The 27,228-nt window shown below is 36.6% G+C and overlaps 3 protein-coding genes, 2 long non-coding RNA genes and 2 pseudogenes across 12 annotated transcripts; 5 read left to right on the top strand and 2 right to left on the bottom strand.

Moving 5' to 3' along the window:
- The first annotated feature begins 268 nt into the window (after nucleotides 1-268).
- Nucleotides 269-757, top strand: LOC117228120 (histone-lysine N-methyltransferase SETMAR pseudogene; annotated as a pseudogene).
- Nucleotides 758-2,517: 1,760 nt separating this feature from the next.
- LOC117228137 (E3 ubiquitin-protein ligase RNF123) lies at nucleotides 2,518-7,804 on the top strand. Of its 2 annotated transcripts, none has more exons than XM_033483837.2 (10): nucleotides 2,518-3,448; nucleotides 3,533-3,846; nucleotides 3,988-4,878; nucleotides 4,950-5,086; nucleotides 5,180-5,283; nucleotides 5,359-6,407; nucleotides 6,488-6,822; nucleotides 6,891-7,056; nucleotides 7,138-7,281; nucleotides 7,359-7,804. In XM_033483837.2, the coding sequence occupies exons 1-10, from the start codon at nucleotides 3,381-3,383 to the stop codon at nucleotides 7,664-7,666; spliced, it is 3,516 nt and encodes a 1,171-aa protein (XP_033339728.2). In that variant the 5' UTR covers nucleotides 2,518-3,380; the 3' UTR covers nucleotides 7,667-7,804. The 2 variants fall into 2 exon arrangements, with proteins under 2 accessions (XP_033339728.2, XP_076378949.1); XM_076522834.1 differs by having other exon boundaries at nucleotides 2,520-3,448; nucleotides 3,559-3,846.
- A 101-nt stretch (nucleotides 7,805-7,905) lies between these two features.
- Pi3K68D (phosphatidylinositol-4-phosphate 3-kinase catalytic subunit Pi3K68D) lies at nucleotides 7,906-20,069 on the bottom strand. 3 transcript variants are annotated; one of them, XM_076522829.1, is made up of 26 exons: nucleotides 19,825-20,069; nucleotides 19,046-19,287; nucleotides 18,755-18,973; nucleotides 18,431-18,665; nucleotides 18,265-18,309; nucleotides 17,842-18,100; nucleotides 17,536-17,762; nucleotides 17,346-17,454; nucleotides 17,110-17,268; nucleotides 16,809-17,038; nucleotides 16,623-16,722; nucleotides 15,571-15,990; nucleotides 15,289-15,490; nucleotides 15,039-15,212; nucleotides 14,708-14,968; nucleotides 14,457-14,645; nucleotides 14,158-14,383; nucleotides 13,925-14,071; nucleotides 13,607-13,855; nucleotides 13,105-13,541; nucleotides 12,881-13,037; nucleotides 11,882-12,117; nucleotides 11,601-11,801; nucleotides 10,623-10,819; nucleotides 10,286-10,533; nucleotides 7,906-10,185 (listed from the first exon to the last, which is right to left on the bottom strand). In XM_076522829.1, exons 2-26 carry the CDS (start codon nucleotides 19,285-19,287, stop codon nucleotides 10,012-10,014), a joined length of 5,343 nt encoding a protein of 1,780 aa, XP_076378944.1. In that variant the 5' UTR covers nucleotides 19,825-20,069; the 3' UTR covers nucleotides 7,906-10,011. The 3 variants fall into 3 exon arrangements, with proteins under 3 accessions (XP_076378944.1, XP_076378946.1, XP_033339715.2); XM_076522831.1 differs by lacking the exon at nucleotides 19,825-20,069 and adding an exon at nucleotides 19,486-19,641; XM_033483824.2 differs by lacking the exon at nucleotides 18,265-18,309.
- On the top strand, nucleotides 8,421-9,641 carry LOC117228117 (receptor expression-enhancing protein 5 pseudogene; annotated as a pseudogene).
- On the top strand, nucleotides 10,836-11,491 carry LOC117228136 (uncharacterized). Its single transcript, XR_004492237.2, has 2 exons — nucleotides 10,836-11,088; nucleotides 11,153-11,491. It is a non-coding gene; the product is annotated as an uncharacterized LOC117228136 (long non-coding RNA).
- A 451-nt stretch (nucleotides 20,070-20,520) lies between the features above and the next one.
- LOC117228132 (putative cytochrome P450 6a13) lies at nucleotides 20,521-26,630 on the bottom strand. 5 transcript variants are annotated; one of them, XM_033483830.2, is made up of 7 exons: nucleotides 26,542-26,630; nucleotides 26,191-26,461; nucleotides 24,282-25,251; nucleotides 23,563-24,136; nucleotides 21,986-22,207; nucleotides 21,400-21,651; nucleotides 20,521-21,201 (listed from the first exon to the last, which is right to left on the bottom strand). In XM_033483830.2, the coding sequence occupies exons 3-7, from the start codon at nucleotides 24,627-24,629 to the stop codon at nucleotides 21,035-21,037; spliced, it is 1,563 nt and encodes a 520-aa protein (XP_033339721.1). In that variant the 5' UTR covers nucleotides 24,630-25,251; nucleotides 26,191-26,461; nucleotides 26,542-26,630; the 3' UTR covers nucleotides 20,521-21,034. The 5 variants fall into 5 exon arrangements, with proteins under 5 accessions (XP_033339721.1, XP_033339720.1, XP_033339718.1 ...); XM_033483829.2 differs by lacking the exons at nucleotides 26,191-26,461; nucleotides 26,542-26,630 and adding an exon at nucleotides 26,002-26,161; XM_033483827.2 differs by lacking the exons at nucleotides 26,191-26,461; nucleotides 26,542-26,630 and adding an exon at nucleotides 25,747-25,994.
- Nucleotides 25,602-26,591, top strand: LOC143259641 (uncharacterized). Its single transcript, XR_013033659.1, has 2 exons — nucleotides 25,602-25,880; nucleotides 25,969-26,591. It is a non-coding gene; the product is annotated as an uncharacterized LOC143259641 (long non-coding RNA).
- Nucleotides 26,631-27,228: the final 598 nt, after the last annotated feature.

The raw sequence follows: 27,228 nt of genomic DNA, 5'->3' as shown, positions 1-27,228 counted from the left end.
TCTCTTTTTTTGGAAAGTTATAAACAAATCTCGCTTGTTTAAAGAAATTATTTTAAGCTCCAAAAAATATTGAAAATTTTTTTAAAAATTAATTTTGATGAAAATGGAACGGTCGAAAATTCGCACTATTATGAAGTATGAGTTCTTACATGGAACTACGAAATAGACGCGTGAAACATTAATAGTGTATTTGGCTCTAGTGTAACGAAACAGCGGACAGTATCAAATTGGTTCGCCAAATTTCGTACAGGTTATTTTGACCTCACAAATGAACCACGCGGTTGCTCAGAATCGAAGGTTATCGTACCTGTCTAGCGCAGGTGAGATCCGTTATGATTTTATGAAACCTGGCTCACCGATCACAACAGAAATATACTGCAACCAACTGGACGAAATGATGCAAAAACTTAAAGAAAAACAGCCTAGATCGGTCAACAAATCGACTCCCATCTTATTGCATGATAACGTTGGATTACACGCTGCACAAATGATTGTGGCAAAACTACAGGAATTGGAGTTGGAACTTCTTCATCATCCTCCATACTCGTCAGACCTAGCCCCCACTGTCTGTCACTTCTTCCACAATTTGAACAATTTTTTCATAGGAAAACAATTTAATTCCGACAATGCTGTAAAACTGGTCTGCCAGGAATTCATTGACTCTCGTCCGCCAGGGTTTTATGTCACCGGCCTGAACAACCTGCCGTTTAAATGGCAAAAGTGCATAGACAATATGGGTGCATACTTTGATAAATAAAATAATTCCTCATATTTGTAAGTTACGAAGCAACTTCGCCTTCTTTTCTACAAATTTCATACTTGACGACCTGATATATAGGAGAGATATCCCGCCTTTGCGTCGTCACGGTGCGAACGACAGAAGTCGAAATCGGAAAGGAAGAAGAGAGAAATAGGGGCGAGAACGAACACAGGACTGTTCTGAATCGAGAAGGAAGACGATTGGGTCGGCAACCCGTACATAATTGGACCCCAAGATGCAACAACGTTTCACGTACACAACGTTTCAAGAAATTCCAAAGAATGCATGAGAGCTGCTCTATCTTTTTGTTACAGTCTGCTCCGTCCAGAGTCGGTCCAGTCGAAAACACCAAATAGATATTTTTATGAGGGAGGGGCGGAGGGGTAGGGGGGACGGGGCCATAAAGGCCCAGAGCATCGAGTATCGATGGTTCCAAAGGGGCTAATCTGCGGATGAAAACTGTAATAAAACGTCCTGCCTGCGTGTGTGTATTTGAAATCCTTTTGCAGTAAAACGCGCCCTAACTTTCCGCGTCCAGTCTCAGGTCCCAGGTATAGAGAATTCCCGGTGTTATCCCGGCAGAGGAAATAGGGAAACCATCTTCTCTGGCATCTTTCCTTTTTCGTCGACACCGACACTTTAACCGATTATACACCTTGCGACGAAAGACTGACCAACTTTTGGGAGCTTGTCCCATCGTATTTGCCAGGAGCTGTCCCATCGTATTTGTTGGGCAAACAAAAACGATTCGAAATGTCGCGCCGTTGCGCTGATGCAGAAAATGCAAAAATTTGAAAATGCACGCATTCGCAATTAACCTTTTAGGTACGGCTGAATTCTGCGCGAGGCTATTTCTCTGTATAGAGTGTCTGTATAGTCTGTTTGTATATTGTTAAGATACAGTTATATTGTTGACAGTTATATTGTTGACAGTTATATTGTTAACAGTTATATTGTTGACAGTTATATTGTTAACAGTTATGTTGTTAACAGTTATATTGTTAACAGATATGTTGTTAACAGTTATATTATTGTTAACAGTTATATTATTGTTAACAGTTATATTATTGTTAACAGTTATATTATTGTTAACAGTTATATTATTGTTAACAGTTATATTATTGTTAACAGTTATATTATTGTTAACAGTTATATTATTGTTAACAGTTATATTATTGTTAACAGTTATATTATTGTTAACAGTTATATTGTTAAGATAAGTCTATATATTGTAAATCGATGTGAAGACAAAAGAAGTGTGAAACAATGCATATGAAGACGATTATTTGATTCAAACGATGACCGAAAGAGCTACTAGAGTAAGCCACTATAGTGGCGCGTCGTTCAGAGAGATGACATCCGGCGGTAGCCACTATAGTGGCGCGTCGTGCCTAAAAGGTTAATCGAACATCCAACGTCAGCATAGTTGAAGAAAATGGCTTTCCGAAAATACTTTCGTTTCCTTTTCACAAGAAACTCAAATCGAGTAGCTTTTTCTACGGGAACGAATCTATTTTCGGATATAACAAAATAATCCTAAATACTGGCAAAGCCGATAGTATTTTTGTACTTTGCTTGACAAAACGATCAGACCGGTAGCATGCTTGTAGGACACTAGGGTCTCAGCATTTCTCTGATGCATTTTTAGTTTACAGCTTGACGCTTACCACTATTATCGCGTCGTCGTAATGTTGTGTACAAAACAATTGTACTTACATTTTATGTTCTATTCAAACTTTGATTCGTGTTTTTAAGCGCAACAACAAAATGGATTCCTCGGATTTCTCCCTTGGTCACTTCCCTGACCGCTTTTAGACCTTTGGCCTTCGAATAGTAGTATCCTTCTGAATTCTAAGTTGCTTCATCCACCGATAAACTTCGGAAACATGATAACAATATACTGTAAAAATAGGAAAACTCAGGTATTTATAACCGTTTATATCATATTTAAAAAAATCTGTAATTATGACGGAATTGTTTTTCTATATCTGAAAGCTAAGAATTCATATTTTTCGTCTCAAAATGTTCACGATGATGAAATTGTATAAAACAATTATGTAAAACAGGTAGGTAAATCATTGGGTAAAATTGATATAGGTAACATTGATAAAACAGGAATTTACGTTATTTACAGCGGCTGCAGAATTGACACGGCCCTGTCATCCAGCGGTGAAATTCCGAAACTGGACCTTTTCTAGAGAGATTATTATTGTAAAAATTATAATTATGTAACCATAATTATAAGATTCTAAGCTATAAATTCAATGTGTTGCGTCGCTATGAAGTTTTTAATATCAACAATATTAATTTTGAATCGAACAGCTGATTCCGAGTTATTTAATCTTTTTTTTTCCAATGTGACCGCCAAGTGGCGCTAGCAGTACGTTATGCCAAGGAACAAATGATTCTTGTCATTATTTACGTCTTATGTAAATTGAACGAGTAAAAAAAGTAGTACGATAATAAGTATTACACCTTTTTTCATTTAAGATAGTCCTATTGATTCGTCGATGAAAATCATTGTTCTTCAAATCAGAATTCTGTAAAAAAATTGCTCCGAATGAATTATTAACATTTTGAAAGTCGTAAATGTTTTCTGCGCTAATCGGAACTTTTGAACATGGAAATCGATGAAATCGTAATGAATATTTTTGAACAAGCTGTACGTTCAGATTTAATCGGTTCCAGGTAATTTGTTACTGTTCTTCTTGCCAAAATTATTACTTGTATCGATATGACCTTGTATGAACTGCATTTGTTTCCATATTTTAGAATATCCGATGCTTTACTTTTGCTAGATAATTATATTGAAATTAGACTTGCCTCTATCCCAATTGTATCAGACAAGAGGGAAGGACGAATTGGTCGAGATGTGGTTGTATTTGACTCGACAACGCATGTAGGACTTACCACACTTTCGCAAGATGGACTTAGCATCACGTCAGGTTCTAGATTCAGCACATTGAAAGCAAACACAGCAGTTTTCAAAGGAAAGTGGATGTATGAATTACAGCTTGGTTCTCGAGGAGTCATGCAGGTCGGCTGGAGCACCATCAATTGTCGATTCAATCAAGAGAAGGGCGTCGGTATATCGTAGTTTTATTTAACTCTTAACTAATACAGGATATTATATGAAACTCAATTTTATTTTGAGAAAATCTTAATAGTTTTAGTTTATAAGTAGCTATTGTATGTGATATTTTCATATAATGCTAGAACTTCTTCAGGAGACACTGTTAACTCTTATGCGTACGATGGAAATCATTTGAGAAAGTGGAATGTATCCACTTACAAGTATGGAGAATCATGGCTTACAGGAGACATTATCGGATGTGCTTTAGATATGGACAACAGGACAATTAATTTTTATAGAAATGGCACAGACTTGGGAAGAGCCTTTGAAAATATTGCGATGGGTAGCGGCATCGCGTACTTTCCAACGGTCAGCCTCTCGTTGGAAGAAACTTTAAAGGCCAATTTTGGTTCCACGCCGATGCGATATCCTGTAGAAGGATACGAACCATTGCAGTTGGCACCAGAGAAAGAAATAATCGAAGCAACCTACTTGTTTAATTGGCTTCAGAGGATAATACATCTGTTGAACAAGGAACAACACTCCGATAAACAGAACATGTTACCTGACGGAACAAGCGTTTCGATCTTTCTAATGTGTCTTTCGAGATTGGTTTTTAAACATGCAGGATCTTTAATTACCGTTCCATATATCACGGAATATATCGTGATCCCGTTTATGCAACAACTTTCGAAGCATGAATCTTTCACGTTGATAACATGCTTAGACCTGTTGTGGACGTTTCTCGAAGATCATGAAATGGAAGCGTTTTTAGAAAATACCGTTTCGTACTTGCACTACACGTTCAAACACGTCTCACCGGTGTTGGAGTATCCTGATCAATTTAGAAGTTTGCATTTGTTGATAAGTATTTCTCGGCACACGAGAACTCGTCAATTCTTGTTGCAATATTTGCTCATTGATCGAGTGAGATTCACAGATTTCATAGACATCAAGCCGTTGGACGAGAAAAATCTCACCAACGTAGTCGGAAATGTAACGAGTTATTTGGAAGCATGTGAAAAAATTAAAGCTGCCATATCTGGTACGATACATTTACCTTTTGGTTTTACAGTTATTTGTTATGGATATGTCGCCATTAATGCAATTTTGTAGAACTAGAAAAGGTACAAACGGAATTATTAGTGATCTTTCTCGATAATTCCGATGGTAATGAAAAAAAACCGACCTCGAGAACTATATTCTTAAGAAGATTTAGATATTTCATCAAAAAGAATACCCTATCTAATTGCGTAAGTGCATCAACCTATTTCAACAATTTCATCCTTCTATATAATGTTACAGCTTTTCGTTTGTATTTCGAATAACCATTACCATTGTTTTAGACCCCGTTGCCGATCGCGTTATCTTGTTTTCACCGGTTACTGATCGCGTTTAAAAAGTTGTGGGACGAGGAAGTAGGAACATCTCCTGTTTACGTGCCTTGCAGGTAAAGAAAATACGCTTGCTCGTGTAATTGTCGTCAGATCATAATTCATCGATGCATTTCCTTCGAAATTTGTAGGGCATTCTACGATGGGTCGATCGATTATTTTACAATCGAAAGGCTGGGAGGAGTATTGTCGCACTTGAACAAAACTTTCAAATCTGAACTGGTAGAGAAATTAGGCTCGGATTACGAAGTGGTCGCCTCACAGGAATACACTCGAGGTTCGATACTGATCTTCGAAAGATTCGAAAGTTGTTCGTATGTCATGGAAGAGATAAAACCGCTGAAATTGGGCCCGTTGGACTCGGCCACGTCGTTGCTGGAATTGCTTGACGGCATTATTTTATTTTATTACGTGTTAGCAAGGAAACAGTTAGCAGACGTAACGCTGCACAGGAATAAAATGTCCGGATACGTCGCTGCCTTGGAGGACGGCCAGACACAGTTGGAACAAATCAAGAACAACGAGGATTCCGAGTCACGCGCAATTCAAGAAGCACTGTTGCGACAGATAAACGTGTTTAAGTCAAAATTGGCAGAACAAACGACATATATGGCATGGGCTCGGGCGGTCCTCTACACAGAAGAAAAGGAGGCACAATTTGTGTGGCTATTACAGGTGGTCACTCGAACATTGAACAATGCCAGCAAAGAAGGAAACTTGTTCAGCTTCACTCCGATTTTTTACCTGGATACGCAAGCCGATTTATATAAAACTCTGCGAAATCATCTGTACCCGGCGGAAAGTGTCGAAAGCATCTCAAGATACAAAGAAACACTTCAAGACATAGCTGTGTTCCTTTGCGAGCACTTTATGGATCCTCGCATAGTAAACGCAAATTCGAAGATCAAGCCAGCCACAAATTTAGCCTGCTTTCTAATCAATCCATTGGCATTAGAAGCAGTAGAAAGTATACAGGAAGAAAGTAGAACAAAGGTTGTGAGGAACCTTCTCAAGTCGTACGTAGACGATGGACCGTGGGCCCAATCGACTTGGATCTTACTTAAATTTTGGCACGGCAACGGATTTGCTTTTCGATACGTCAAGAGCCCGCATCTCTCGGAGAGAATTGAGCTGAAGTTATATCCACACATCTGGATGTTTGTCTCGTTACATCCTACAAGTACGTTTGCTCTTTTCTACGAATCTGACAATGCCACGATATGGTGATTCGCTTATTCATTTCTATTCCCGACTCTTTAGAACCATGTCCGTCCGCTGTATATCAGAATCACGTAAGAGACGTGCTGTTGGATAATCCTCAAGAGTCTACCAAGTATTTAAATTTTCTATTAAATCATGCAAATTGGTCTTTTTCTGAATTTATCAGAATTTTGCAAGAAATTTGTGATGTCGCAGTAACGGAATCCTCGACAGTAGCCATTACTAACGTCGAAACACTAAGCATATTTGATACGTGCTTTATGTTGACCACATGTTTGCTACATGTGCTGGAGATGATCGTTACAGTGGCCCCAAGTATTTTTAACAGTACCATAGAATCTTCCAGCGAATACTTGTTGTCTAGACTATGTCAAGTATGTACCTTTGCGCAATAGCCTTGGACTTCTGCAATTACTCTAATCGTGACTATATGGTTCCACAGTTACTGTGTCAGGTGTTAAACAGAATAACATCGCAAAGCAATTGTTTCCAGCAAATTATTTTACTGAAAATCCCAGGTTTCGATACAATGGATCACTTTCCAATACTGGCGGCAGTTACAGGCGTATTATTAGCTTTATTGAAGGATGATATGACCAAATTTAAATGTAAGTATATCTTCTTATCCGTTAGTGATACAAAACTGATGAGGTAAGATCAAATTCAAATTTGATCGTAATTTTTTGTAGCGCAAAGTATAAAGGTGGTACCAGAGGTTACTCGAACCTTGTTAAACGAGCCTAGTTTTCAACTGAGTTCCCTCCATTTTCTATTGGGTAATACAAACTCTGAAAGCAAAAACGAGAAATTAAAACCGTTCTCGTTTGAGCTATGTAAGTATATGCAATATAGAAGTGAAATTATTGTAACTTTTTAGGCATTTGTTTAATTATTTTCTTATTTGTCGCAGATCCGGAAGACGTATCGAAAGAGGAAATACAACAAGTACAGGAAATGATCGAGTATTTAGAGCATTGTCAATCCATCTTGCCGGATTCGAAAGTTGTCACAGACGATGATAATGTTTGTACAATTTGTTACGCGTATCCTATTGCAGTAACATTCGAGCCCTGTCGTCATCAAACCTGTCGTACGTGTATCGACCAACATCTTTTTACTGCAAGAGAATGCTTTTTCTGTAAAGCGGCTATTGAGAAAGTCGTAGATCTCTCTGGAAACACAGTACACGATTTTACTGATTCTACCAAGAAGAGTTGAAATTTAAAATAAACACATGGCTCATACGTCAATAAATTTATTTTCTCCTAAAGCTCTAAATTCAGAAATAAATTTCATGTAGAAAATATAAAAGAAGAAATGAAAATAAAAAGGAATAAAAATTTGTATGAAATATTATGCACAGTTTCATTTGTTAAAATTATATTCAATAAAATAGTATAATAAAATAGTAATTGCGCTATATATCCAAGAAAGGTCTACTAAATACAACAAGACAATTTATTACGTAGCTTTTAATGTCACATTACAAATTAAGAAGTAAATAATAAATCGTCGGAATTATGCGTTGTATTGTGCTAGAAGATTCGTGCGTAATACTTTAAAACTCCCATCGAAATGCAATAATATGTTTCTTGTATTTTTGTATCTCATAGAATCGGTTGCGTTTTGTGTATGATCAACGTGATTGACAAATAATTTACTAACATTTTGTATGATCTTACAAGTAATTGTAGACGAGAAGCATATGCAAAAGCATTGTAATTGACGATTATTTTAGAAAAATAATGCAAAAGCTAAAGACTTAGGTATTGACAATGATTTTCTTTATAAATATAATATCAGGGTCTATTTAATCGGTAAGAAAGAACGTCGTGTTGTACTACTAAATGAACTCGCTGCGTACAATAAATATTTACAATAAAAATTAAAATTGAAATTAATTATATTAATGCACGAGCAACAAAAGAGTAGATTAAGCATATGTATGGATGTTGTGTGTTTCATAATATAAATGATTCTGCGTCACAACTGCGATAGTAAAATCCTTCATCTCGCAGTGAAGGTAAGTCAGGAATTTAAAATCTTTATACAGTAAAGATACTACAAAAATATCGTTATGTTTTGTAATGTCAAATGAATTTCCAGAATATACACGTCAATAATGTATTAATATGAACCTTCATTTTCGTTAAAATAGCTCTGTGCTTAGTTAAAAAAGAAACAATGTTCAAATATTCACAATGCATGAAAAATAATTGCGAAGCTATTGGCATGTGCAAAAGCATATTTACATAACTTCCTTCTCCTTTCTTGCATAAAAGATGTATAGAATAGAGTTACATGTATAACATTTTTCATATAGAATCTTGTTATTGTATATCGAAAGATAGTTATTATTTTTGTGTATAATTTCAAATTTTCATATGAAAGTAAAAATTGTGTTATTTTTTTCGTTAACAAAATAGCGAGGCTTGCTGTAGTTAAAGATTCTTTAGATAAAACTTTGCGCAACGAGAGTAAACTCTGGACAAAGTATCTTGCGAAAATCGAGAAATAAACCAGGGTCAACAGGACCTATCTCTTTTTAGGCTCTGCAGTGTTTTTAAATATTTATCTAGTGTTTGGTGTTGGACAGCAATTAATTTGCAATATCTTTGGATTCGTGTACCCTGCATAATGCTCTACGAAAGCTCTAGAGAGCCCAAGCAAAGACGACAAAAAAATGGTTAACATGTTGTGTAATTTTTGCAGTGTTCACAATTGTTGAATCTTTCTCAAATTGTATTCTATGCTCGTTCCCAGTATGCTGGTTGTTTAAGTGCCTGTTTTATATGTGGTCGATGGTGCCCATGGATAATAATGGTTCGTTAGTTTTGTATCGGGTCCTTATTAGACCCACATTTTAGTGATACCATCTCAAAGTTGACCGGTTCATTTCAGAAGCTCAGAACGCAATTAAAGTTGCGTCAAATGCTCTATTGATAGAGCAACAGGATTAACAGAGCTTCGTATAATATTGTAATTATGCTAAAGTATTGTTTGATGATACCTTGAGTGAAAACATTATTTGAATAAAAATATACGTATATAAATTTTATAGTGTTTAACACATCTATTTAGGAATCATCGTATTCAATTCGCTACAATACCGTAAGTTATTTCGTATCTATTTACAATTGGCAGAGATTATTTCTTGGCAGAAGTAGAATAAATAAACATTCTTATAAAATTTCACTAGTAAAATTATCATTATGGGACCAATTAATTTTATAGTATACTCGTAGATATAGAAGCTACACGATTTCTAGAATACTTTTATGATTAGGCATTAGGATAAAGAAGTTGTTTCCAACATTTTAACTGCTTTTCCAAAGGCGGAACAATTGTATGAAATACGCCTATTTTTTGTTTTAAAAAGCATTTTCACCAAACACGAAAGCATGTGTCAATGTTTGTAATGATATCATAGAAACTATCCTTTTGTTGTACTATTGACGTGTGTATGATAGATATACCATCGTTAGTATTGTGCGATAAAGTTGAAATTTATAGATTTATCTTTCGTGAGCATTTATATGATTTTGAAGTTTCCATAGGTTCCTTCATCGAATACTTCCTAGCGAAAACCATTCGATTATTTCATTGATTAATTCTAAACGCCCAAGAGGCAAACGTATTCCACCGAGGAATTCATTTTCTTGAAGAGTGTCATGGTTCCATATCGTGGCTTCTAATGTTCTTTCTTTAATAACATCCAAAGACATCCTGTATTCCAACTGTGACAAACAAATTTGTATTGTACATCAAATGCATATTATAGATATACAATCCTAGTATAAATCGGAAAAGAAATAATTGATTATTCTAATCTATTACCATTTCCATGAACGAAGGATGGCAATTCTTCTTCACGACTTTTGTTTTTCGTTTCGTTTTTTTTGTTGGGTCGGGTTTAAGATATACTTTCACATACGTATTTGGTTCTTGACCGTTAGCAACTTTAGGTAGACCCCTCGCATGATGGACCATTACATAAAATGTTCCTCGAGTATAGTGAAGCGACATTTTAATTTGTCCGCTTTGTACGTTGTCTCTGACCCTCTTCTCAGTCCACCAATTGCCAACTAATTGAAGGGAAAAAGAAAAAATTTTGACGGAACGTCTATATTGCTGTTAATTCTTCCATGATTACGTTGTACAAATTTAATGATACCTTTCACTTTACGTAAATGAATATCAGCATTTTGTTGGTCTCTTAGTAGAGGATGAAAAAATGTATATACTAAATCACTCTGTGAAATTTCTGGAGCCATTTTAAATAAACTCACAAGAAATTTTTCAATATCTGCTCGACGTTTATCGGCGACTTGTTTTATATTGGATCTCCCAACGCTTAGACCACTTGGCAAGCTGCATTGTACGAAAAGAGATTATATTAGTAAACATTTGTTGAGAAACACATGTATATATAAATAAATCGAAATATTTGTTTCGAAGTAAATGTTTTCTGTATCGAAGATTTTCATCTGATTAGATAACATGTCAGAAGATAACGCAATTCAAAGGTGACAATGAAGATATAAAATACATACTTTCCACTTTAAAGAAGTTGTTCAGCAACTCTGTACAGTGGTGTGTACGTGAATTATACTTATAAGTTTAAAGAGGAAATTATTTTCGTAAGTACGTATTGTTATAATACATTAATATAATAATTTGATATTGTATTCTATTCTTTTCAAGGAAAATTTGAAAGAATAAGAAAAATGGTACTCTCACGATTTCGTGCTCAAATAACTATGCAACATAGAACATCGAAGCTACCAACACCGGAATTTTATAAAAAAATTCCAGCAAATGATCCCAACGCATCTCAAAAGAATGCCAATGATCGTTCAAAAAATATAATTGAAATTGATTCGAAACGATCAAATCCTTCATCGCATTAAGAGTGATGAATTGAAAAATTGTTAACAATCACAAAGTAAATGGAAATAAATTAGTGCGCAAGACATTGAGCAATTGTTAGTCGACAAATATGAAATTGAAATAAAAATATACTTTTGCGAAAGAACAAAACAAGTGCAATTTTCTTTTCTATAATATTATTTCTGTAAAATATGAAAGATATGAAAGTGATAAGAACTAATGATACTACAAAAATAGTATAAAATCGTCTATGATTACTCACCTAGCAACTTTAGCGAGTGGGAAGTGGATGCACAGTTTCTGATAAAATTCGCAGAATTCTTTGTACGATCGGAATAAATAAGTAGGGTCTGCATGACCCTGTCGCTGTATGCGTAGAATATACATGTAATATTTTTCAGGATCGTATCGTTTCTGATACCCGTGCACTTGGACGCTCGTTAACTGGCCTGCTTGTTGCATTCTGCGGCAAATCAACAGTTAATTTACTCAGTGTATATAGAATTCCATGAGATATTATAATTGTAATTAGAATTGGTTTACGTGTATGTGCGTGGAATGAACGAGAACAACGTTCCGTCATTATGGTCGCCTGAAAATCTCAATTGTGCCAAATTATGCAAGAAGAAATTGAACTGCGTGAACCAGCTTTTCAATGAGCTTTCGATCATTCGTGCAAAGGTAGCCGCTGCCTCAGGATTCGTTTGATCAGGAAGAAGAGCTTTTTGTACGTAACTAACCGCATCAACGGTCACGCCGGGAATACCAGACGAAGTCATCTGTGAATTTATATAGTCGTTCATGTTAGACTTATTTACAAATTCTTTGATTGCAATGTCGCCAAGCTTCCGTTTATAAATCCTCTGCTTGTCCGAAAGCAACATATTTTTTTCTCGAGGCAATAAACTATCCATTCTTTAATTTGTCTCACTTAACAACACTTTCGGTTAAAATTGCACTACACTAAAATCAATTTTGTAATACTGCATTAAAAATTATTCGAACGATTAAACTATTAATTTCAAAACGTGCTCGACGGCTCTCTTAATTAATTCAGACTGCAGCACAGTTTATGATATTACAAGACCTCGGACGATAAACGCTAATTAACAACACATCGCATTCAGTTTAGTGTGATAGGGGACCGCTTTCTGATAAAGCGTGCGGATAAGTTTTTCCGTTGCGGTTTCGTTTCGTTTTCATAACAGAACTGTGGTTTCTTTCCTTATATAATTCAAGTTAGAAATTATATTACATTTTTTAAAACAATATAATTTAATCGTAATATTATATATAGCCCAAGGTCAGTCTGATATAAAAGTGTGACGTAATAATACATTTGTCAATAATGTTATAAAAAATATAAGAGGATATGTATTATTATCATATTATGTGATTATGTCTTTTTGTTTAAAGCAGGTTGATAATTTACAAATTGGTAAAGTATGTTTGCCCCGCCACACCAACGCCGGCTTAAAATTACTTGACTACTGCGACTATATGTATACTTGACTATAATGGAGCATAGATTAATAAGCATACCAAACCAAAAAGATGCAGAATAAGATTTCCATGTTTTCGTACAATGTTGAACGCTTGACAACACAAATCCACAAAATGATGAAACTTGGCTGACGGTTTATCTCCACCGTTTATAACATATGCCATGTCAGAAGTCAATACAAATGGTGTCCTATCTCTGTATAAAATACGAGAAAGTAACTTTAAATTAGAGATAAACAATCAGCGGATCAATATATTCTTACCTTTTGAAGTTACCAAACATTTGCGCGTCGCCTAAGAATTTTCCAAAATCAATATGGAACAAATGGCCCGATGTTTTTAGCATGATATTGTCGTTGTGTCTATCGCAAATTCCTAATATATACGTGGCTACGCTGTAACCCGCACAAGATGCGGTAAAGTTTTCGACGGCTCTTTCGTACTCCAGCTCCGAAGGGTTGTGCTTTGCCAGCCATTCGGCGATTGGACGATCCTTGAAGGAACCGGTTAGTCCAAATTCGACTTGTATTTTTCTCAGCGTTTCTGCGTCCACAACCATTTCTATCATTCCACGTTTGTGACCAGTAGGCACGCAGGCAAACGTCACCATTTTTAAATCTAGGCCCTCTTTTAGCCAAAGTTTATCCATGATACGAACCATTTGAAGAGTTAGCATATCTTGTTGCAAATCATCGCCAGCCTTGAAAATTAATTTAGCATAAAGGAAAAAATAATATTTACGAGACGCGGAGCCGACAAACATACCTTAAAAATCGCTGGACAAATAACGTCGTCGCTGCTAATGAAATTGATCTTCAATGGAAGAGTGAACGATGGAAAGTACGAACAGGTTTGCACGTTTATACCAAATATTTGTTTGCTGGGCGACAACGGTAGACACGTACCTTCGTCTTCCATTAATTGACAGTGTATATTTTGCAAACCAACTTTTAGCGTATCTAGTCGTAACGACTCCTTTGTTTGTTTTATATTTTCTGCTACTTCGTGTAAATTCTACGAAAAATATTGATTATATCATTATCTATACAAAGTTTCCAAGGTGTACTATTTCAAATGCATTACTTTAACTAGCAGCTGTTGCGTGAGAAAGCTGTTTCTCAGTGCATCGCCAATCACGGCCAACAATGCTCTTAGCATCAATTGTAACCTTCTGTGGTAACGCGCATAGCTAATATTTTTGTCATCTTCTGGAGTAGCTTCGGCGGAATTCTGAAAGATGCGTACATTGAAAAATAATTTCGATGGTGATAAATTATTCAATAAATGTATGTTCATGGCTATTGTTGAATCAAGACCTGAGGACTTTGCCCTGGTAATGCTTGCGTTAATAGCCAATAGATATGATGAGCTACTCGTGGCGAGAGTAACGCACGTTCCAATAAAAATCTCGTAAGGGGCGAAGTCTCGTACGTTTCATGCTTTAATGCTTGCAGCAACTGCGGCAAATAATCGACGAGTTCATCGTTACTTAATTCCCGAATCCACACGACTGCCATTTCTCTGACTTTCATGTCTGGAAAGCTACAAAGTATCTACGATTATTTTAGTTACAAACAATATTCGTATTAGCTATTTATTTTAGACATCAAATTACCAAGGCAATAGTAATTGTAACGCTTGTACCGGAGGCAAAGGATTCCATACTCGAAGGGATGCATGAAGATCTGGTAGACACGCCCAGTCCCAGCTGTGTGCAGCTAGAAGTACTTTCGGCAAAGCTTCGGGTATATCGTGCAAGTAATGACGTTTCTCCCATAATATTTCTCTTTCTTCAATGAGCGGTCTGCGAACACAAGAAACAAATTTTGAAGATGCTCAGAATGAAATTCAATAAAAATTATATACCTTGAGAATGTCGTTTGCTGGGTAATGTCTATCAATAATTCTTGAGTATTTTGATCCAGTGAATTAAAGTCAAGAGAATCGACATCATAATCTCTCAGTTCCGTCGGAAACAATACTTTTCCTCCATAATCAGGTAACTCTAAACCGATAATGGGATGTGTATCTCCATGGGGATGAATTCCAGGAGTCGGAGCAGGGCCTAATCTTTTATCGGCAATTGCTGGCCATAACGACAAAAAAAAACTTCCTTGGCTCATAACCCTAAGAGAAAGCAACAGAAATGTATTCGATAAGATACAGCGTTTTCTAATTTTGTTACTCGATGACTTACCCTTCGTAATCAAAGAATTGTATAGCACCCCAACCTAGTTCCTCCTTTTGCATAGTGTTTTCCATAGATGAATTTGATTCGTGTTCCGTAGGTTGCAACGTGCGACCATACAAGACTAACACCAATCTAGCTTCTCTTGGTACTTGGCACACGCTTGTTCCATGAAACTCCAACCTTTTCGATTAAAATTATGATTTAGATTCAACACGCAGGCTACCGTTTCGAAACAGTAATCCTCAAAAAACATTACCATGAATTAAATAAAATTCTAGGATAAAAATTATAACTGACTGCCATAGGTTCGGACAAAACTGGATTTCCAACGGGTCTAGTTCCGTGAAATATTTGTGCAGCGACAATATAATCATCATGCTTCCATAATCCTGGTAATCTATGCAACGCTCCAACGCGTACTAATACAGTGTCTAATACATCGGATGATATTAGAGTGTCTAGAAAATAGATTTTTACAATATTACATTATCTGCAAAATTATCATCAAAACAAAATATACATAACCGAATGATATTACTTGTTGGAAATTCCGTTTTGCTGCTTAATTCGAAATCAACTCTAAATGCGTGGCAATAAGTTTCTACAAGATCTTGGATTGCGTCACGGATTTTGCGACAATGGGAACCAATTACGTCCGGGAATTTTGTTCTTAACGTCACGACAGAATAGTCGCCATCTTCGTGTAAGATCTCAGGTTTTTTGCATTCGATATTTGCCGTGTGAACTTGGGGTAAAAATTTGCAGCACGCGTTCACAAAATTATCAACGGCTTCCGTGATCTCAAATGTTTCTATATTTCCCATCAGAGCACAAACTGCTTTCACCGCTTGAACAACACCACGAGGTTGTAACTGCGGTAAAAGTCGTGAACTATCGTTCGTGGTCGCTAATTGTATAGCAGCAGTTTCGACACGTTCCAATTCTTTCTCCACAGTTTCTAAAAGTTTTATAAAAATTCTTACGTTTACATTTATACCAACAAGGAGACGTCGCGGACTTCGGATCACCGATTTCAATGAAACTTTTTTTTAGTGAATCCGGACTGAAAATTATTTGAGTCATTTTCGAGTGTTTGTGTGAATGGGCATTATTTATGAAGATATTTAATGTTTAAATTTCATCGTATAGTTATCGAAAGCAAGAAACAAATTCTACAATATTGGAATGGCTATGTGCATAACATATTCAACCACAAAACCGGAGGTCGTGGATTTGACTCTTTCCCGCGGAAAGACTTTTTCTCTATGTAGTATCCATATCAAATAGTATGTATACATATCAAAATAAAGAAGTGCCGCGGCACACCGGTGCGTGACCGTGTTAAAATGACTCTTATAGAAATATAATTCCCTATTAAAAATAAAGAGAAAGAAATTGAACCCACGACCTTCGGATTTATGGTCTAATAATACGTTAAACACATGGACATTCCAATATTGTAGAAGTTGTTTCTTTATATCATTCACACAAACACTCGAACATAACTCAAATGACTTTCACTCTGAATTCATCGAAAAAATTTTCATTGAAAGTGTCTAGTGTAATAATAGTAGCTTCTTGATTACATACCTAGTAAAATTAACAGCGTTTCGTAAGATATAGGCTGAACAGGCTCATTTGGAAGAATATCTTCTAATCTTAGACACTGCTCGCGATTATCATCTTGAAGCTATTAGAAAAATGAATATTATAAATATTATGGAGATTATTGTAAATATTCGAATATTTTGATTTGATTTAGAAATCAATACTTACCGTCCGAGCTATAGATCGTTTAATTTGTGCCTTTGTCTGAATAGCTAATTCAATGTCCTTCTCTAATTTAATACATTGATGAATGTACTCATACTGCGCCAAAGTAGTATTGGGAGCAAAATACTCTGCCAATCCCCACACTCTTAGACAATATTTTTCTGTATTTACTGTATCTTCGTCTTCTAAAGAACAGGCGACGTTAAGGACAACGTGTTCAACGCTGCAATTCACTGTAAAAACATATTTAGGGAATATTACGAAATTAATGCAAATTATGCAGAAGCATATTTTAGATGTTTACCGTTACATGTAAATGAGATGGACGGAGTATTTTCATCGGTATCCACTAACTGAGGATGTACCACCAACTTTATGCTTGTACCTTCGGGATATAAGTTTTCCATCATTGGACTGATTATGTGTCCAATATTCGTACTAGGATCATTAAATGGAAAATCACCTACACATAGTTCGATAATTAATACATAGTTCGATCACTGTAGAAGTGATAAATAATATATTCTGTATTTTACTAACCTCGTACAGACTTCATCATTTCGTGAAATGCTTTAAGATCGCAATCTTGTAGCGACGGTCTAGTTTTTCTCACTGTTACGTTCTCGTACAATCGTGTTTGTCGTTTTTGCTATGAAAATTCGGACTTCTTAGTTTCCATTAATTTAAACAAATCTTGATCTACTCTTAACTGGAAATTTGTTAAATTTACCCTTCTATCTAAGGAAGTCCTCCTTCTCTCAATGGTGTTCCAAGCAGACGAATTTCTGGGAGGTAACGGTGGTGGTGCTGCCGGAGATAAAGCTGGAGATTTAGCAGACTTTTCCACAGCTACGTATACCGGATCCGAATTAACGCTTTCGTTTGTATTATACATATAATCGAATGGATCAAACGGGTCGTACACTGATCCAGCTACTTGCGATTGGGCCTCTGTCCCTACGAAACACATTTTTAGATACTCGTGTACAAATTAATGTAATAATTTTTTTGCAACATTGAGGTGAAAATTGATTACCATCTTTCTGTCCTTGTTGTACATCACCGTGATTTTCAGTCTTAACAAGTAATGGATCGAACGCTTCCAACACACTAACTCGAACGTTTGTTTTATCTTCAACGTGATCGAAAGAACTCAAATCTATAAGATTATTATTTGGTTTCTTTTCTATCACTTTTAATACGCTTAGCTGCTCGTCGTCTGTAGAGAATGTAGGCTTTTGAATATTACACACAGAAGTAACACTCGGTCTGTAATTCATAGGCAATGGAGGTATCTGCAAATGAGATTTACAAATGTAATCTAGGACAAATGTTTAATGTCACTAGTTGTACTATACAATCTAGCAAACAAAGTTAAAGTATTAATAAATCGAAACCTGCTACATTTAGTTATACTACTGGACTAGTATTACATTCAATATTACTACATGCAATATACCTGCATAAGAAAATAACTTTTTAAATCACAAAAATTCCATGCGGGCTGTAATTAAAATGATCAATGAAATCATTACAAAGATGAAAAAGGAAAACAACCCGTAGAATTTCAAATTTCTCAAATCATAATTAAATTTGCATATATCCGATCAGTGGGAAGTACTTACTTGTGGCGTTATGTCAGGTACATTACTGTTAATACTACTGGATCTCGACATAATGGGACTAATTTTTGGCGTCCCAGGTGTGCAAGGAGCAGTGGAAGATCCAGGACCTGGAGAAAGCGACTGATATCGGAAGTCTCTAGAATGATAACCAGCAGAACTACTACTACGTGCTACTCTCGCTTGTTTTTTCAATAATGTTGGATGAGTTTCCCATTTTGGTTCTATTACTGGTTTTCTGTCGAATAAGAGAGAGAGTAACTTTGTTATTAATTTATATTATTCAAATGATAGTATTATATGAAAATGTTAGAATCGAGATCTTACGATGAAGGAGGAGGAGGCGGCGGCGAACAAAGTGAATCAGTTAGAGTATCTTGTTTTACTGGACTGGTAAAATTAATCAAATCATCGGACTGTTCCTGACTTGCTGCAACTGACGTTGAATTTCGCCTAGATGGAATCGGCGGTGGTGCTAATATCACAGCATTTTTAGATTGATTGGTATTAAAGGCTCCTGGCCTCGGTCGACTTCTATACTGAAATCTGTAATTTCTACTCTTAGAATTTCCACTTAAATATCATATACATGCCAAGTATTTGAACAGTTTTATTTACTTTTCAATATGCTGCACACTGTCCGTTTCCGATGAGCCGCTATGTACAATACTATTTCCTCTATCTACATTATTCTGTCGAATATTACTAAATTCAGAGCGTTCTTTCTGTAACTTAAATTTTTCTAGAGCAAGACTCTCTAAACTCAATGCTTGTGCACGTTCTAGATCCTCTTGGAATTGGCGTTCATAATCGATCACCGTAGATCTCTGACTACCTGGGTTTCTGTTGTAGTGTGACATCTATAATTAAATTAGACACTTGTTAGTATATTAAAGGACAATAGAAACAATTAGACATAAATTTAGATATGGCCTCGATGTATCCATATATTGACGCGTTATTAATAATAAATAATCATCCTATAATCATTGCACTAAAATATAACAAAGCAACAATGAACAAAGAGGGATACTTCTTTTATACATTATCGTTCTAACCTATACTCGAAGTATGAGTACGAAAATAATTTTATTCTCTTTCTGCCAATATCACGACAACAGTACTATTAAAAAGTAATTCTTTTACAAGTACTCATTGACAAGGAATCACCGACATATTGACATTCACAGAATATAAAGTAATAAATTCATTGAAATGTATCAGTCGAGGTAGTTAAGATATTTATTGTTTACGAGACGTTCACTGTGGTTTGTTGGAACGCGAAGGTATCGTTAACATAGAATCCGTCCGTGTTAAAGGGATTAGTTATCAATTTAAAGAGACGGAAGTGTTACGCGTCTACGACGTAGACATAAGTAAACAGATATACGGCTCACCGTAGCATTATATCTTAGCGCGATATCCCACTGTCAGGTGTCGCAGAAAATCGCAGCACTGTAGAATAATACCGATTACAAAAAAGCACTGTCATCTAATCAAGGAAATAACATTTTCTATCTTATTATTGGCCGTCCTGTGCAAGCACTGCAAACGGACCACCGTGCGTACGTGGTGGTTACCTACATACAAATATCCCTTTATGAACGAACTGAACGAAGAGTGCACTGACTTGAAGCTGCTGCCACCAATAGACAGTATGAATGTATGTACATATGTATGCACGAGCTGAAGGCAGTCGACCACTCGCAAACGTGTTTATGTATTGTCTGTACATAGAACGAAATGTACTACGCGACATACGTTCTCGTATCCTTGTGTACATACGACAATACGACAGATCTTATAATCAATACATGTTCGAATGAAAGGAATGGCACGAAAGAATTGACTGTATCGTGGCTGAAATTGAGACGGTGACGGTATGCAATTCGGAATATCAATTCATTTCGATCGATCAGCTGACCAATCCGTACAGTATCGATACCAAACCTTATTTGTTTAGAACGCGTAGGTTTGCTAAACAGTTTACAGTTAAGGATATCGTGTCTGTTCAGCAGCGCATTTCGATGCTCAAACATGCATGAATATAGGTAGTATCGTAATAGCTATTACAATAATAAAAACGAAACGAATTACTATACAACTTTATTATTGTTTATAAAATATATTATGTACATATATCTGACATTTGTACATTGTTACACCAAGTAGATGAGAATTATTTTCTTTCTACTATAGAGAGAACATCTATAAAAATACAAAAATTTTGTTGTTATAAAGGATATGTAAATCAATGACACAATATTTAGCAGAAAAAAGAGCTCCAATTATTTTTATTTTTCAATAAAATATTGGAATCAGCTGCTTGATGTTGCAGGAAATATTGTTTACGTTAAAGTCAAGCGAATAAATCACCGTTATTTTGACTTTCGAATGTGATAAAAAAGAAAGTATAGAAAAGATATTACACATATGCATGTTAAGTACGAAAAGTACATTATATGTATATAGTACATTATACATTATATATACATTATATATATATTATATAAAGTACATATTTATCGATTGTATAACGTGTATTAAATATCGATGTTTCGTTTGTTTTATTGAAATATTTTAAAGCTAGCGGAGAAATTGACGAATTTACGAAGTTGGTACGATTCTTAACCAGAATCCTTTCTCGTTGGTCGTGACATTGCTCCGTCTACTGAATTTGATCGGTGTGGCTGTTCGTTCGCAGGTCTCCACTCGATGGTTTCTTAGAAATGAAATGATTCCTACTTTGATTTGCAGCAGAGCAAATCGCATTCCTGAAATCGCCAAGCTTATCTGGTGAAACTTGTTATCTGGCACAACCGATTGCCTAATTACTACACATTGTTCTTTGTTAACGGATCAATACCATAATATCGATAATCAATAATTTCAGTTTCGGTTTCTAGAAACGATAAGCTTAGATGCCGATTAGAAACACTTGAAATACTTGAAATACTTGGCGAATAAGTTACCTATGCAGTTGCGTGGCCCTTCTCCGAACGGGAGATACGTGAATGGTGGTCTTGATCGTTTATTTTCCTCCGTGAATCTCTCTGGATCGAACGTCGCGGGATTCGGATAGTACTCAGGATCATGATGGAGTCCGTAAATCGGTATGATCACCCGAATGCCAGCCGGTAATTCGACTTTCGTGCCAGGTATTTGGTACCGATACTCGCATCTGCGAGACAGCATCGCCGCAGGAGGATATTTTCTCAGGGTTTCTGAAACAAAATTTTCCAAAGTGTTAACAGAAATACCTTCGCGATACTTTATCCTTAATTCTCGCAGGCTGAACAAATTTCAAGCGAATTCAAAGCGCTGCGCCACGAACAAAATTCATTGGAATGTGTCACCAGAACTGATCAAAGATTAGAATCCGTAACCCGACATGCGATAACAATATGTATTTAATTCTGAACGCAATAGTCAAAAACCGAATTTGCACTTCGTTTCAGAAATCAATTCTCGTTCGTATCGTCGAGACCTTGGAACATTCTCTTGCGAAAAGAAGATTTCATGCAGAATGTACGGAGCAAGTAGTAACTACTATATTACCTGCAATAACGATGTCAAGATATTTCATGTCCTGGACAGCGTCATAAGTTAATTTGTCGTCTCCGTTCTCAATAGCATCGCGAATATCTCGTCTCGTCTTTTCTTGAATTTCACTGTTCAGTGCCAGCTCGTAAAGGCAAAACGCGATTGTGTTCGACGACGTTTCATAACCGGCAGCGAAAAACACAAACGCTTGCGCGGCGATACTGTTTTCGTTCAATTCTATAAATAATGATTCATATTGGTTATTGAGATTTCAAATAAGGTGTTTTTTTTTCGTTTCGAATCATTCTTTTGCAACGGATCCTAGCGAATGCATCCTCTTAAATAATGATTCATATTAGTTATTGAGATTTCAAATGAGGTGTTTTTTTTCATTTCGAATCATTCTTTTGCAACGGATTCTAGCGAATGCATTCGCTTAAATAATGATTCATATTAGTTATTGAGATTTTAAATGAGGTGCTTTTTTTCTTTTCATTTCGAATCATTCTTTTGCAACGGATCCTAGCGAATGCATCCTCTTAAATAATGATTCATATTAGTTATTGAGATTTCAAATAAGGTGTTTTCTTTTTTTTTCATTTCGAATCATTCTTTTGCAACGGATAATCGAATGCATAATCTTAAAAGTAGTCTGAACCCGAGTTCGAGCGAACTTAATCGACCGTCCAATTAATATAACACGTAGACTTTCTTTTCCATCCACGAGAACACAGAGGCCAATCGATTCGTCAATGTTACCACTTGCCAATAATGTTATCTTGATTAATTTGCTGTAAAACCATATCATTTAAAGAAGCGTGTCGTAACTACTCCGAACGCGTTACCAACAACTCGCATCGATTCTAATAGTGTAATATTATCGTGCCTAATATGAGCCGTTTATTTTGAAAGTGGCATAAGTCACTTTTTCAAAAAAATCGAGTTAATGGTAACACTAATTACAATTGAACGGTATCTATTTTTTTTAATGGAAAGATACCGTTCAATTGTAATTAGTGTTACCATTAACTCGATTTTTTTATAATGTTACCATTTGTTTATAATGTTACCATTAATCAATTTTATTAACCGAACAACGGTACAGATATATGAGCCGTTTATTTTGAAAGTGGTATAAGTCACTTTTTTTTTTTTAAATGAAAAAAGTGACTTATGCCACTTTCAAAATAAACGGCTCATATATCTGTACCGTTGTTCGGTGAATAAAATTGATTCGTTCGAGAATGACACAGCACGCTTATCGTTAGAGAAGACTTCGTTTCCGTTTAACTTCCGTTCTGCGCGAATTCAAAGCTCGAGTTAATTAGACAAATGAAATGTTTGATCCTAGATATCGGTCCGAGTAGAAACGAACGACTGTAAGCAAGCACTATGGTCGCCAGGCAGTTCGGCTGAATGGAAACATTCTCTTCCGATAGGCGAGTCACTTATCTACGCACGAAAACAGCTACGCGATAGATAGGCGTATCGCTATATAGTGGTACATCAAGTTTGAACTCGCAAATTGGCAACCCGCAATTCGCATTTCACAACTCGCAGCTCGCAACTTGACCGCAGCGAATTGTATCTACCTATTTCCTCGGCGGCCTCTCCATCGTTCATGTTATCGGTTTGTCCGGTTCCCGAGTCGTTCTCCAAGGTACCTTTGTTCTTCAGCTCGATCAACAGGTCCATGAAGTCGTACCTCTTGACAGCGTGCTTTTGTCTCTGGCTGATCATTTGCGACACGACGTTCTTGAAGAATTCCGTCACCCCCGGATCAATGACCTGAACACCGAGAAACTTGTAAAGTTTCGGTACGGCGGTTCTGAGCATCCTCCAAAGCGTGGTCTTGTAGCTCGGTTTGGAAAGTTTCTTGGCAGCTCTATGGAACTCGGATTCCTCGTCGGTGAGAGCATTGATCTGTATGCCGAACGCGCAGGTACCGATGACGTCTATTGTAAATTTCGCAGCTAATTCGCGGGCCTCGATCGGCCGGACAGTTTTCGAGGACTCGTCGATCAGCTTTTGGAATTCTTCGCTACACTCTTCCAACAAATAGAACATCCTCTTCAATTTGCCCGAGGAGAAGGCCGGGGTCAGCTTAGCCCTGAGGCTCTTCCACTTCTTGCCCTCGAGGTTGAACAGGTGGCCGGACAATGGATCCTGGTTCGAAACAGTAACAAACAAGATTTATCGATCCCACAATTACGTTAACGGTCGTCGATACATTTAGATACTCGAAAAACATTCGCCATCGATTCCTGAGAACTACGGGACAGATGGTTACCGATACGGTTGATAGTTTTACCTGCGAATTCACCGGTATACCGCGGTTCGAGAAGCACGAGAAATTCTTCACGCAGATATCCTTGATCAGATTGGGATCGCGGAGGATCAGGACGGGCGACCGAACTCGGAACACTCCGAAAAATCGTTCGTCCTTGAACCACTCGTACATCTCCTTTATACATTCCGGCAGTGACTCGCGAAATAAGAGCAGAGGCGCGAAATTTCCGAAGAGCACGATCGGCTTTCGAAACGGCACGCCGCGGCTTTCCCAGAAATTGAACGTGGTCGTGAAGAAATAGTAGAAAATCCCTAGGAACAGTCCCAGCAGCAGGAACTGTTCGGAGCATTCCTTCAGCAGACTCCACATTTTCGACGGCGGAAACAGGCGTTCTGACTTCGACGAACAATTTACGATCGCGTTCTTTTTTTAACAGCTCGATGTTTATTCATGGTACCATGATCGTTTCGATTGGCCGTCAACTGTGCACCGGATATCGGCGCGATGCTTGTTGCTTGTTCCGTTTGTTCGACGCCGACCCAACTGTTGCGCGTCGCCTCGGAAAGTCAAAGGGTGCGATTCGAAGCTGCGGCTGCTACGCTGCTGTTGCCGCTACTGATGCTGTTGCTGTACTGCCTACGATCATTTACACGTCTTGGAATTGTTTATGGGCACCTGTAGATGACTCACGGTCCCCCGATTCTCATCGTTATACCGTCTCGCCGTGCAGAGACCTCGCGAACACACGCGTCTACCGATTTGCGAATCTTATTACCGATTTCAGTCCGTTGCTAAACGAACATTTTATGAGCCCGTGCCAATCGTGCGGTTTACCGAGCCGCTGTTTAGCCGTTCGGTGTCCGGTTTCCAAACACTCCGACCACTGTGCCCCACAAGAGATACGAAGAGCAACGTGGAATTCGTTCACCATCACCTAATCGATGCTGTACTTTCCACTAATTACGCAACAATGCACTTTCCGATCTTGCCTCTAGGAGAAAATATTTGACAATTATACAGCTTCATATATAATTTCAATATTTTATTAATATATATAATATATATAATAATTATTATATCATATATATAATATATGATGCGTAGCAACTCGGATGCGTAGCAACGTTTCGATCACTGGAATATTTATTACTCTTGTTAAAATATAGTTACGAAATAATTATTATATATATTAATAATAATAATAATAATATATATATATATATATAATATATATAATAATTATTATAAATTATTATATAATTAAAATATAATATATATTATATAATAATTATTAATATATATATATAATATTATTAATATATAATAATTATTTCGTAACTATATTTTAACGAGAGTAATAAATATTCCAACGATCGGAACGTTGCTACGCATCCGAGCTTTCGGTCATTCTTCGGTTAGCCCCACGGCGACGGTAACGCGATATTATCCAAACTGCATTAGAATATCGCTGCACTGAAATACGCACTTTCTATTGATCCGTAAACTCATACAATAGTAGCGCGCGGTCTCTTTAATGCGGATGAGAATGATTCAAGGTCCGCGCGTGTCCTCAGCCTCTTCAACTTTCGTTTCCCTTTCGAGTCTATCAACGCTGGTCTAGTAAGAGTTTTTACGTAACGACCGAATTGTGTCCAGCAAAAGTAACTTCATCGTGTGTGTACGCGTTACCAAAAGTCTTCTGTTACAGGAAAAGCGTTTATCTTTCGGGAGTCGTAAATACCTTGACCACTTGTGGCGAGTGCAAAATACCATGTGATGGCTCTAAGCACACTCCGGAATACTCCGGATACACTGCACGAGTTTTGGGGACAACAAGATAGGAGGAACGGCCCGGAGGAAGGGAAAAGAAAGGATAGAGGAGGGGAAAAAAGCGACCCGTATACGCAATGAGTTGTCGTATCGTTCTTACCGAAAGGTTGACCTCCCGCCGACTGGAAATTATGCTTCGCTCCGCAATCCGCGTCTCTTCGGTCGTTAGTCATCCTCCAGCTGTTGCTGCTGCAGCTGCAGCTGTGCTCGCTCATCTTTCACAGATAAAGAGTTTTCTATCTTCCTGCGTGACAGGACAGCAGTCACGGATTCACGATGCTTTCCGGAAAGACGTATCGCTGTCCTAGACCCGATTAAATGATCCTCTCTCCTCTTCCATTCAGGTTGATCGCATTCCTTCGATGCTAAACCTATCAAACGATTTTCGATATTTTATTAAATTTTATTAAATTATATTTTTATATATGTAATTAATATTTTATTAAATTACCGAATCTGTATTATTATCTTGATCTGATGATTATATCGATGATTATATTATCTTGCTCTGTGTTATTCCTACACGTATTTAAATAATAGGCCTGCAAAATTTGAATAAGTTTATTCCAGTAACTTTTACGAAGCATTTTATTTAAAAATTACCAAATCTGTATTATTATCTTGATCTGATGATTATATTGATGATTATATTATCTTGATCCGTGTTATTCTTACACGTATTTAAATAATAGGCCTGCGAACTTTTACGAAGCATTTTATTTTAAAATTACCGAATCTGTATTATTATCTTGATCTGATGATTATATTGATGATTATATTATCTTGATCCGCGTGTTATTCCTACACATATTTAAATAATAGGCCTGCAAAATTTGAATAAGTTTATTCCAGTAACTTTTACGAAGCATTTACGTACCCTAGACGCTAGAACTAATGAGGGATCAAAGCTTCTTCATTAATTACGATTTTTTTTTCTTAAATTTTAACACGGTAGCGAAACTGTATTTGTGAAAAATTATGAAATGTATTCGATTGTACGAACAAAACCCCGCGATACATTTCCACTTACCATACATTCTACATTCTCGTGTGACCAAGTATATATATTCCTAGTAACTCTTTAGTTGTGTTAAAATAGATAGCGAACATATCCATACGTGAAAATAGCATTTTAATT

This window comes from Megalopta genalis, chromosome 6 (genome assembly GCF_051020955.1).
Source record: "Megalopta genalis isolate 19385.01 chromosome 6, iyMegGena1_principal, whole genome shotgun sequence".
In the NCBI taxonomy this organism is placed as follows: Eukaryota; Metazoa; Arthropoda; class Insecta; order Hymenoptera; family Halictidae; genus Megalopta; species Megalopta genalis.
This window is presented reverse-complemented; position numbering and strand designations above follow the sequence as displayed.